Consider the following 13,086-nt stretch of genomic DNA (forward strand, 5'->3'; position numbering starts at 1 on the left):
GATTGAAATTGAATTCCCATATCAACTTCCAACAGTTGACAGTCTGAACATGTAGGCCTATGTTTGTAATGTTCAATACATCCATGATGAACTCAATAATAAACCCTTCGTAACTCTTATTAAACCGTTAAACACATAATGCAGTTAAAAACGATTTTCATATGTGGAGGAGATCTCTGTCTATAACCTGCTCTCAACCAAGGAAAGATTTTATTAAAAGTCGTCCATTTCTCTTATCGTTCCTAACACACACTCACATGCAAAATTTGGTCAAATTCTTGCTCTTTCATATCCTCAGGATCCACAGAAATAAAAAGAGTCTTTAACATTACTGTATGCAATGCAAAGAAAAAGAAAATGCATCACCAGCAGTGTAATGCTCCTTTTTTCTGTGGACTGCTCCTTTAATGACATCGCTTTTACGACAGTAGTCACGACACTACTTATCTGCTTTACTACTGTTTTGGAGGCTGATTTAAAACAGAGCAGAGGTTGTGTGAACATATAGCGATAATTTAACGATATATTTATATTTTCGCTGTCTTAAATCGAGCCAGCTGTCACACATAAGAAACCCACTAGCCTCAGCATAATGACCGACGAGACTAAACCCGGTTCTTTAGGTTTCTTCTCGAGCTACGACGATTTGAGCGACAGCAGCGACTCCGACGATGAGGCTCAAAGTCGGAAGAAGACGAGCCAGAAACCTGCAGCAGAAGCTCCGGGAGGCGACGCTCAGTCCTCCCGGTCCGGAGCTCCTCTACCTGGACCCGACGAGCTCTTCAACTCGGTGTCCAAACCTGCTTTTCTCTACAACCCTCTGAACAAAGAGATAGACTGGGACAGCTTGGCGGTGAAAGCTCCCGAAGAGGTAAAACAAAAGAGAAAAGGAAATGTTTTTACCTTACTGTGTTTACCCCTCGGAACATTGCATAGCTCAGATTTTATGTACATTACATATTAATTTTTTTACTGTTTGTAATTGTATATTGCACATTTATTTACTGTGTTAATCCCAGGAACATTGCACATATAGCCCAGATTTGATATTGTATTATTTACACAAATATCCAGTTTACTGTATAGTATTTTATTTATTTATTGTATCCTATTTTGTCTCATTCATTGTTTATTTTATGTTTTTTAGTACACTTTCCCCGTTACACAATACATCCACGTTACATCGCTTCTTGTGCATTAGACGGGCATCTCAAAATAATTAATTTCAGATGGATTCAGGGATATGTTAGGGTGATAACGCTATTAAATCTTTTATTATCAGTGCTGTCGCCACAGTTACAAATACTCTCAGCATATGAGTTACAGTTTATATAACCTAAGAGAGAATAGGGTTGGTTGGGAGTCTTTTTATTTTCCTTTCCTCCTAAACAGTATCCTAAATAGATCCCCCTTTAATGTGCCAGGTAGGAATAAAGTGGTCTTATTCTCCTTTAGCTGATTCTGTTGTCCATAAAAATATGGATGTGAAATATATTTTTTGCACTTGATACAACCATCTCCATCACAGGTTTGGTAGTCACACACAGGAAATAAACAGGAAACATAACTCCCTGACTTCTCTGAGCATCACATCTGGAGGAGGCTAGTTCTAGTTTGTCCTCCTGACTAAATTCCTGCTAATTTTATTATCTAAAGAGAAAGAAAGGATCCAATATATTACATCATATGTATATACCAACAAGTGACAACCAACCCCGAAGAGAATGTGATGAGCATCTCCAACTGGGATTTTTTGCTTCACATGTTGTAGTGTAGATAAGAAAAAACCCAAATCTAAACTATCACTCTCTCTACATACTTGTTAATGGTAACCATTGTTTTATAACCCATTTTTTAAAAGCCTAGAAGAGAAACACCACAGAGCTGGATATTTACATTTTCACATGAAAAACAATAAACGTAGTCTCATTTCAATGTCAAGTGGTTTATTCTAGAAATGAAATTGGAAATAACATCTCACCCACACTCTGAAAAAGTATCAGTACCAACAATTTTCAAATGTGGCCTTTTAGGGGCTGAAATCTGGTGAATGTGACAACCAACCTCGTTCTCGCCTATGTTTGTACAATGTACTACAGTCCAGAACAACAAACCATAAATTACATCTTTATGAAGCTTTTGTTTAATAATTTCAATCTGTCTATTTCTACCCAGAAAACTATTTCACATCGAAGCATGTGAAATTTAAAATGGTTTCTCTGTTTCTCAATATTTAAATGACAGCTTTCACAGTTTTAAAACATATTTAGGTGCCTACAGAAATGTTTAAATAGGGCTTTCTTGCTGTAATCATTCCTCCTGTTCAGACTAGCTGTTAGAGGACGTCTTCATAATGCAGCTTCAGATGTCCAAATGAGTCAAAGAGTGAATTTGATGCTAAGAAGACTGTAAATGTGGCAGATATCCACTTTATATGACTAAATCAGACTGCTGAAGAATCATATAAGCTTCAGATCAACTATTGCTGTCACTGTGTCACTTACACTGAAAGCCCATCTTAAAGGGAGTCTTTAATTAATTTTTGTTTTATTTTAAATGTGTCAAGACAGACTTGAAACATTGTGAACCTGTTCTTTAATGTCTTGTATTTGCATTTCCTGTCTCACTCTTTATTACTCATCCTACACCTCTTACTCACTGACACTTTCTTCTTGCAGCCTCCCAAGGTGTTTAAGCCATGGAAGACGAATGCTGTACCACCTCCTGAGAGCTACACCTCAGAGCCAGAGAAGAAGAAGGGACCCCCTCCTGGCATGGACATGGCTATAAAGTGGTCCAATGTGTATGAGGACAACGGGGAAGATGCTCCACAGGCTTACACCGGCAACGCCCGTTTCCTTCCTGCAGAGGAGCAACCCTCTGAATCAGGTTAGTCCAGTGGGGATATCAGAGGTAGTTAAAGTTTCCTATGAACGTGACATGAAGTGATGATCACAGCTGGATCAGCTGTCATTCAGCTTTAACGGCTGTAGCGACTTTTGAACTCAGGATATGATCAGGGGGCTTTTTTAAGACTTAAAATTGTTTATCAGGCTAAATGTTTCAGGAATTTTCCGCCTCACATAGAAATGACAACAAATTATGTAAAATATAAATGTTTAAAATGTGTGTCTTGCTGACAAACAGACACTCCCTGACAATACTTTTATCCATAATAATATGTAATATCCAACCATGATAACAGCTAATGGGGGAAATAACATATCATGAAAAGAAAAATCTTTTATATAATAAATAAAGAAAGTTGTTTATGGTTCTTTTGTTGATTAGACGGACAATTAACAGATTGGAAACTAAATTTAGAAAACAAAATATAAAACTTTGGAGGTACACACTTGAATTCATTCTGTAATCTGTCTCCATGTCTGTGTCAAATCACAATGATGTATCAGATCAGTCCGATCAGCTGTAGCGGCCAATCAATAATATAATATAATCGTTCATTGCTCCTCAGAGATCGAGGATCAAGGAAACATCAATTAAGAGACATGAGATGAACCCTGTGAGAAGAATATCTAGAAACACTCACTCACTTTTCTTAATTCTCTGTGTAGTCTAATAAAAGTAGTCTGGTAGGCGCAGAGTGACTGAAGTGGCTTTAATATAGGGGGAGTCTATGTTTTGTCAGATGGACATACATTAACGGACAGTGATTGTCCACTTAACAATAATGCATTTTCTGCAAATACATAAACACTTACAGCTCAAAAGAACACAACAGGAAATAATATTTTGATTACATCTACATACATATTTTTTAATTTAAGAGCAATGTCTTGAGATCTGTGATGAAGCCCAGTTCACGTTCTGAGCATGCATCCTTATTCCTGGTATGTAACGTATGAGGAGTAGTTCATTTGTTTTGTCTAAAGAAAATCCCTCAAGGTTTTATACTGATTTTTATTTTTAGAAACTGGTGCCATGTTGGAATATTTACGTTGTGCAGAAATGCAGAAAATTCAAACAGACAGCCAGCAGATGGAGTATACAGTTAATTTTGCATTATGAAGACTGTTTAGATTTACTAAACTGAACCTACAAGCAGCTGCAGATGATCAGGAACATCCAATAATGTAGACCAGTACAGACTCTGTTCTAATCCTAATGATTTGTGTGTGATAAATAGAAAAATCACATCAAATTGAAAAACACAAAACAGAGCCGAACATACATAAAAGGGTACAGCTGCATCACTTCACCGGTTGAGGTGGAAAATCAATTGTGAATGGTTGAGTAAAAATCCATAGTGATGTTTGAATGGTACCTTGTTGATTAATTCCAAATCATTATTTTTCAATCACCCTCCACCCCTCATCAAATCCCTAAACCAACCAACCAACCAACCACTGTGACCCCTCTGCTGGTTAGATGACGATGATGACAAGCTGGACTCTGCCAAGAGACGTCGTGTGGAGACCTTCCAGCAGAAGGAGAAGAGGAAGAGGGACATGGGACAAGCCACCTCTGACAAAAATTTTGTCGAGGAGGAGAAAAGGATCCTTAGACAGAAGATAGAGTGAGGCCTACATCGCCTCCAACAAGAAATTGGTTTCTAATTTAAACATTTAATGTCAGCTAAGAACATATAATGACATTAACACATCGGCCAGGTAGGTGGTGTAATGCGAACATCAATGGACATCGATGGTGTAATTCTGGTGTTTTACATTCTGGGTCTTTTCATAATTTTAGCCTTCATCCTTCTTGGTTTTTACTCACCAGCTGTCTCCAGAGCAAAGAGATGTGTGGACTTGAAAATGTGCACAGGGCATTACCAAACAAGCCATCTGATACTATGTCCCTGCATTTCTGGGTTCTTGTATTGAAGCTGGTGAACAAATATCATCATAACCATTAAGAATGGAGGCCAAAACTACAAAGAAATACATCGCAGGGTTCTAAAAAAAAAACTGCTTTTTTTGCTTTAAATAATGGTTCAGCAACCTACCCGTCCAGCCGTGACATATTAAACATAAAGTGTGGTCAGTTGGCTTTTACCTCTTGAATATTTTTATTTATTTAGCTGAAATAACAGTGACACCTGGCTGTGGCGGTATGTGTTTGTGATTAGTCTTGTATTATACCCAATATGTATTCACCTCTGACGTTTGCCTGTGCTTGTTTTGTGTTAAAACAGTGACTTTTTTTTTGAAAATGTGTTCAGAATGACTGTAAATCTGTTGAAATTACTATTTAAACATTTGCATGATGTCCCTGCTTATTGGCACTAGATGGCGCCCCTAAGCAATACTAGAATACACCCATTTCATGTTTTTAGGGAAGTCTGTTGAACTTCACAACCAAACAACCTGAGCCTGTATATATATATATGTAGTGTTTTCTCAGGAAGGGAACATTGATCTTCAATTTGGAAGTTTGTCTCATCTCAGTTCTCTTGAGATACTCGATGCATACAGACTGTCGAGTCTCATGTGTCTGGTATTACACAACACTTGACATCTGTGCTGAATAATGTAAGAATATAAAGAACTTACTTTATCAACTTCCTACAACTGTTTTACAAAAAGATATTTGGAACACTGTACTGTTTTATGGACTCAAACATTGATTAGTATGAACAGTTGTATACGGATGATTTTATAGTTTGTTCTCAATGAGATTATTATTCCTCATAAAACCACTTATATTTTACTGGAGAAAGTTGTGCTGTCAGTCATTTGAATTTAGATTCATGAGACAATGTGTACTGTTAAACTTCATTTCAAGATTCACTAAAAGCAGTCTTAAAAATGTATGTCATGGTCTTTACATTCCCAAATTCATTCCTTAAATTTTTGTGACCAGCGGTGCAAATATAATGTTTTTTAGAGCTAAGAATTTAAAAAAAGTTTCCACTTTGCAACAGTTTAGTGATCAGAGGAATTCCAGGCCTATCTGTCATCATGGGTTGACATGAAATAGTGGTAAATATGCTTCTGATAAAATTCCAGCTTCCAGGTATGTGCCTGGCCTTGTCTGAAATTCGTACCTGGTCCTGCACAACAGCAGCAGACTGATTTTATCAGCCATATTTACGAACAAATAACTCCCCTTTCCGTACAGACTGTATGACCAGCTAGGTCACATCCATCAGTGTTTCACAATTACTCATCGCACTCAGTCTTGCCACTGGAAATTTCCCAGAAATGGGATGTTTTGAAATATGCAATTCTTAGAGTTGTGTAGAAAAATAAGGCAAAGTTTATTTGAAAGGCACATTTCAACAACAAGGGAATTCTTTCAATTCAAAGCAAGCTTTAAGAATGTAAAAACAACAAAAGCCAATATAAAAAAGACAGAATGAAAGTTAGAGAGCAGTGTAAATATCAAAAGCAAAAGTTTTCTATAGTGTTGAATTGTTATCTTTTGAAATGATATCCACAGTATTCCTGAGCTGCAGCCTGTTTGTGATACAGAGATCAAGTTATCACATGGCTGATCTTACCATCAAGTTATCAACATCTAACATCCAACATCCAGCTCTTATGTTACACGTAGTACACACATCAGTCACCGATGGCCAAAAAACATTTAGATGAATGTTTTGTTATCATAACTTTGATGTCTGAATAACATCATAATGTTCAGATTGCGTCGAAAAGATAGTGAGTTGTTAGTGAGATTGAAGGATTTTTCCAATAACTCTGCACCGGCTCTGAAAAGTGTCCGTCACACTAACCGTTTATCACTGTGACACATTTACTGGAAGGTCAAGACCTCATGATGGCCATTGAGTATTCAGGGACCTTCAGTGAACTGTCTGCCTACAGCTGCTACTATCTGACTTATGACATTTTCACACAGTCAGCACAATGCAGCAGCCTGTATGTAAATGAAGTTTTGGCCATCAACATGATAGGGTTTTTTTTCTTCTGATAAAAAAGGTAAAATCTTAGTATATGAATGTATCTTGTTGTGTACCCTCTCCTCAGTGTAGAATGCTAGTTCCATGTCAACACACTGACTTGTTATCTTCTCCTAAATCTCATTCTCAGATGTTTTCTTGAAGCAAATAGTTGCTTTTCACGCCGGCTGATCTGCCCCATCGTGTGAAACAGATGTTCAGCAGAAAAGTAAACCTCTCTGGAGCTGCAGACAAACAGAGAGCTCTAACCATTCGTGTTAGCTTTCATTTCAGATAAGAAGGATATTAAGAGGATATCTGTGAATTACGGTATTGTGTTGAAATTACAAAAAGATAAAAATGACTGCATGACTCAGAGCAGGCTACTAACTATAAACCACGGGTTCTTCTTTCTTGGTTTCATATTGAGCTTAAAACAGAAGTTTCCAAATCATGGTCAGACGGTAACGTAATATTATAATTTGCAGTAATAATGTGGTACCGGCCACTGATTGCAGCCGAATATTTCCAAAGGTAGCCCCTTGAAGTTGACGTAACATTTCCATGTCTCCATACTATACTTCCAGACATCCAATCCTACATAGAAAAATACAGAACAGAGGAGTAAAGATACCAAATTTTCCATAAACTCAAGATTCAAATCTGAAAGAAATCACACTTTTGCAGTTTTTAATTTCCTGTAACCTATGGTGATTCATTTCTGTTATGAAATGACTCATATATTTTGGAAAGTGATAGTCTATTTGCCATGTTTACAGTCCTGCCTGCATGAACTAGCACTAAATTATATCATCTGAATTAGAGCTCCAAATAATTGGTAATTAAATATTGAATTAATCATTTTCATTAATGAAACTGAAAAAAACCCCTCAACAAACTGCATATGTGTGTATTGGATTTGGTGTTTCCTTCATCCTACAGTTAACTATATTGTTCCTGTTGGGCATAAAAATTACATCATTTTTATGAATGCGTGGTCAGACTTGATTTCATCTCGTGAAATTTACTCACCAGGTGTGGACAGGAAATCGTGTGGACAGGGTTATAAACATAGTCTGAGCAACAACTAAATGGTTTCTTATCACACACTTTATTGTTGCTAATGTCTCTGCTGCTTTAATTATTTCACCTTGCAGTTACATAAACAAGAATATAAACAACAATTAGAGCTGCAATGATGAATCATTTACTCAATCAGCAGACAATTACTCAGTGACTAGTTTGATTATCATTACTTATCAGTTTGGAGTCATTCATTATGAAAAAGTTTTCTATGATAGTGAAAGGAATATGACAGCTGCTGGAGGAAATGAGATTTGAGGTATAGTCATTTTCTAGACCCAACAGCTTATCAATTTATTGAGAAAATAAGCATCAGACTAACCCATAATGAAAAATAATCATTAGTTGCAGCTGCTCCAATCTGAATATATTGAATGGCTGCTGCTAAAGACTAAAAATCAAGTTTTAAGGTTTAAGAAATACTGTCGGGATCCAGAGATTTCTTTTTTTTTCTTTATAATGGAAGTGTTCAGAGGTGGCTAACCCTAGTTTAAACTTGCAAGTGAGATACTATTAGTACAGCGATAGTAAATCTCACACAGACACTACGAACTTGAAGATAGAGTTTTAAAGCTGAACGTTTTACACCTGATCACATGATGAATGCACTCAGAGAAAGGAACGTACTATAGACAACAGTAGCAAGAGACAAGCAGTCTGACCTCTTGTCATGATAAACATGTCAGAGGTCGTCTGTTGATAACGAAATGGGGCAGACGTAAAGACAGCCAAGGGTGTGGGTGTGTGTATGTGTGTGTCAGAGAAGTCTAAGTCAGCCGGTGGCGGTCAGCTAACCTGGCTGCCGGTCAGAAATGGAGGAGATACTATCTATGTGAATTCTGTTAGTTTGACCCTTGTCCTGTGCTTTGCCCAATCAGGCTTAAATGGGTGCAGTGAGTTTTGTAATGCTGCACACATATTCTCAGTTTTTTCTCTCCTTAGTGAAGATCTGAGTGCCTGTAAGACAACATATCGTGCTTGAAAACATTTTTTGACAGATCAGTAGATTGACTATGATGATTACTTGATGATCAAATCATTGTTTTGAAGTCATTTCTCAACCATAGAATGCCAAACATTTGAAGGTTATCACTTCTCTTGTTTGAAGATTTGCTGCTTCTGTCTATTTTATATTGTAAATTGAATATCTTTGTCTTTAAAGTATGACTCGGAAATTTCAAAGGGCTATTTTTTTTCTGTTTTCTGACATTTTATAGTTAGCAGTTACTGGGGGAGAAAAAAACAACAGATAAATAGATAATGAAAACAACCAGAATCCTTGCAACCCTTTTTTTATTAATCCTGTTCTAGCCAGAATAGCTGGTTTTAATCACCATCCTTCCTGGCATCAAGCATTTCACTTTAAGTCTTGCAGAAGTGAAGAAGTGAAAAGACTTCAGAAGACAGTTTCAATAACATATTAAAGCCAAGGATGGATAAAAATATTGTTTTCCTGAGTCAGACAGTTTAATTTAATATCCATGAGTAACTGCATGTGCTGTAGAAGAACACCAGATGCTACAGCTGAGGCCATATTTGGTTTCTATTTCTACTAAACATCTGTATACGACACTCAAAATAATTCAGCCTGCATGAGCAAGCAGAATATTTAGGTTACCCGCACAGGTCAATATCCAAGCTCTTTCAGTCAGGAGATAAGAGCTTATCTGGATACCCAACAAGAGGAAATGATGCATATATATGTCAGTTCACTGATACTGGGGCTTTTTATTGTTTAAAGGTTGCCCACAACTGCATGAAAACACTACTGGGCAGTTTGTTTTCATAATCATTTAATTACAGTATCTTTTGTACATAGGTAGGTTAATTTAACATGGACTCTCTATTTTGTTTAATGGTCAAATTTCAATTTTAACGTTTGTCTCAAAATGTTAAAAACCTGGTTTACTCATCTACAATCTTAACAAGACACTGGTGTTCATATTCACAGTGAGGCTCAAAGGGTCCAGTGTAGATTTTCTTTTCAGTAGTAAAATATGAGTGAATGGCTATGACAATAATGTGACTCTCTGGAACGTAAAGCTGCAGGCTCTTAGCAACGCCACTCTGACAGCGATCATCCAGCCTAATTTATACCCTGAGAAAGGCTTGTGTCCAAGGACATAAATTTAGTTGCGGTGTGCGCTAAGAAAAGGGGAAGGCCCATAAACCAGCCGGGACAGAGAGGGAGAGCCAGACACAGAGAGTTGGGAACAATGGGTAACCATCAGGAGGGGAGACCCAACAGCTGCAGAGCCCTGTATCCCAACACACACTCACATGCACACGCAAACATGCACCCACCTACACATATATTCTCTCTCTCTCTCTCATCACTTTCCTTTTTCTCACTCTCCGTCACACACATACACACACACTCAGTTTTCTCCCTCATACACTCTGTGGCCAGCCCATCTGAAAGGGGGCCAGCTAAGCAGATGTTCTGCCACTGCTTTCACAAAGGGTACAAGTGACCAATGGAGGAAAAAAAAAAAGAAGACAGAAAAGACAAACTTCCTGGTTTCTCCAGTGCTGTTGAGTCAGCATGCAGAGCAACTTTTGACAAGTGCTTATTTTGTGTTCCTTTAAATCTTTGTTAACTCATCGTGTGTATTTTTTATGCCAATTTTGTTTTTACTGAGCCTTGTTTAGCAGTATCCTGGCACTAGATTTAAGAGGTGTATCCAAGAAGTCTGGTCAAAAGATTACACTGAAACAAGGGGTAATCAGAGGAAAGTATTCACATCCTTTGTTTCGGTAAACGCTGTAAAACATCAGTAGGGCCTATCTTTTACAAGTAAAAATTTGCAACTATGATCAGCAAAGTGTACTAAGTGTGTATGTTACTTTAAAGTAGAAGTACTTATTCAGCAGAATAGAGAGTAGCCACTGGCATGTTATTGTTATTATAAGTAATTGGACAAGTATTAGTGATGATTGCAGTATAAGCACATTTTGATTTGCAGCTGGTCAAGGAGGAGCTCATTTATATATTTAAATATAATTAGATTTTGGTAATCCTTTAATTAAGTGATTTTTAAGCAGAAATTAAGCCACTATGTGAATATCTGCTGTTACCTGTCTGATAGAAAATTGAAGATTTGGAGTGTTTGGATGTAAAAAACCCAACAACTATTGCTATTACACTACTACCTACTACTATTAAAATACAAGTACCTCAAAAGTACAACATCTGGATAAATGTACTTTCTTCAATACTGCCACCTCTTTTTTTCCCCCATACATACAGTAGGTCATCACTACATATACTGCTCCATAACCCCCCCCCAGGTACTAAGAGATATCTCAATATAAGATCACATTTCCAGGTATGCTAAACATTTCCAGCATGAAAATTGCACTAATAGACGTTATTTATCACAAAAAAGATGGCTCATGCCCTGCAGTGAGTGTGTTGAACAATTGCAACACTTCTGTTCGGTCCAAAGGTTTGTGTCCTTCCTCTCCTTGTGCACGATGTAGCCTCCTCTCCCGATAACACCCCCGTCTCTCCCCCTCGCTCTCTCTTTCACACACAAACACACACTATGCAGCCTGCAGGTTTTGACCTGTAAATAACTGCCCAGACAGGGTCTAGTCAGTCAGTCGGGAAGGCAGGCTGAGGCGTCAGGGCCTACACGGCTCCTGCAGAGCAATAACAGATGCTTATCATGTTTTACTGAGGGCAGTGGTGGTGGTGAGGGGGGGGGGGAAGAGGGGTGAATGTGGGACGTTGGGGCCCTGTCAGTGAATGGCGCTGACAATAATGCCCTCAATCATGAGTAGACGTTGGAAAGTAGAGGCACAGTTATGCGAGGAGAGGGCTGTAATGGATTCACATTCAGTCAAAAAAGTGTGTGTGCGTGTGTATGTGTGTGTATGTGTGTGTGTGCCTTAAAGAGAGAGCGCATGTGCACTCATACGCCCACTGCAGCTTTTCAGCAGCTCATCCTCTTGCACATTCCAAGTAAAGGCAACAGCAAACAAATGGCTTAAGGTTCAAGTGAAGTATGTTTCATTCCTTTCTCTGCTGTCTCTGCCACTCTTAAAGCCCCAGGTTGTGGTGTGTGCAAGGACAGGGGTTAGATGTAAGGTCAAAGGAAGAGAGGATTACTCAAGATACACTTCAGATAAAAGTGTCAGTCCAATAATTGTCAGTGATCCATGATGTGGCACGTCACGCTTTTTGGGGTGGTGATTTCATTTGAAGGGGAAAAAATGACCTTCATATGTGTGTAATAATGAAGATGAACTCATAAAATAAGACAAATACCTCATGACAGACACAATCCTGCTCATTTGTAAACGGGTTCACATCTGGTAGGTTTTCATCATCTCTTTAATGTTACTTGCTGGCACTTTTCTCTTTCTCTCTGCAGAGGGTCAGGCACGTTTTTCCCCTCTGGGATGAAAGTTGTTTTCCCTGCTGTTTGCTGAAATGCTTTCACAGTTACCAGCGAAGGTGGCAATTTGAAGTCCTTGCTCGCTGCTCCCCAGCTGAATTTAATTCACATTTCAGGGACAAATATGTCTTGAATTTCAATAGGCTGGAGCTGCAGGAGCTGCAATTCAAATACCATCACACAAACCTATACTTACAGTCTTTTCATGGGGCTCATTAAATTTTATTTTACAAACCTGTATTACAGATCATTGGACGGTATCAGAAGGTAATCTCAACATTTATAAGTATTACACACTAATGTATTAAAATGTTGAATACAGTGGTGGAATGTAACAAAGTATTTACTGTACTTTTTGAGACACTTAAAGAGATAAGAGATACTTCACTACATTTATCTGACAACTGTTTCTTTCAGTTTCAGATTGACCCAAATCATAAGATTAGCTTCTAAAATAAGATGCATTGTTATAGATAACGTCACCAGCCTGGTCTCATCAAATGGCATATAAATAACATGCAGTTTCTTAAGTCATTTCACGTGTTATTACTACGCATTTTAACATTTAGTAACATTTAGTCCCCATAGAGGTAAGTTGCAACCCAGCATTTTGTCTAATGGGTAGTTTTACTTTTGATACTTTAAGTACATTTATCTGATAATACTTTACTGTACTTCTGTAGTTTTACATAAACACAAGTTTTATCACTAGACTTTACTTGTAATGGAGTATTT

The 13,086-nt window shown here is 37.8% G+C and overlaps 1 protein-coding gene across 1 annotated transcript; it reads left to right on the forward strand.

The window, feature by feature from the left end:
• Nucleotides 1–480: 480 nt before the first annotated feature.
• c7h1orf52 (chromosome 7 C1orf52 homolog) lies at nucleotides 481–5,710 on the forward strand. The gene is made up of 3 exons (XM_053322185.1): nucleotides 481–871; nucleotides 2,679–2,889; nucleotides 4,390–5,710. Exons 1-3 carry the CDS (start codon nucleotides 593–595, stop codon nucleotides 4,539–4,541), a joined length of 642 nt encoding a protein of 213 aa, XP_053178160.1. The 5' UTR covers nucleotides 481–592; the 3' UTR covers nucleotides 4,542–5,710.
• Nucleotides 5,711–13,086: the final 7,376 nt, after the last annotated feature.

Source organism: Scomber japonicus, chromosome 7 (genome assembly GCF_027409825.1).
Source record: "Scomber japonicus isolate fScoJap1 chromosome 7, fScoJap1.pri, whole genome shotgun sequence".
Taxonomy (NCBI): Eukaryota; Metazoa; Chordata; class Actinopteri; order Scombriformes; family Scombridae; genus Scomber; species Scomber japonicus.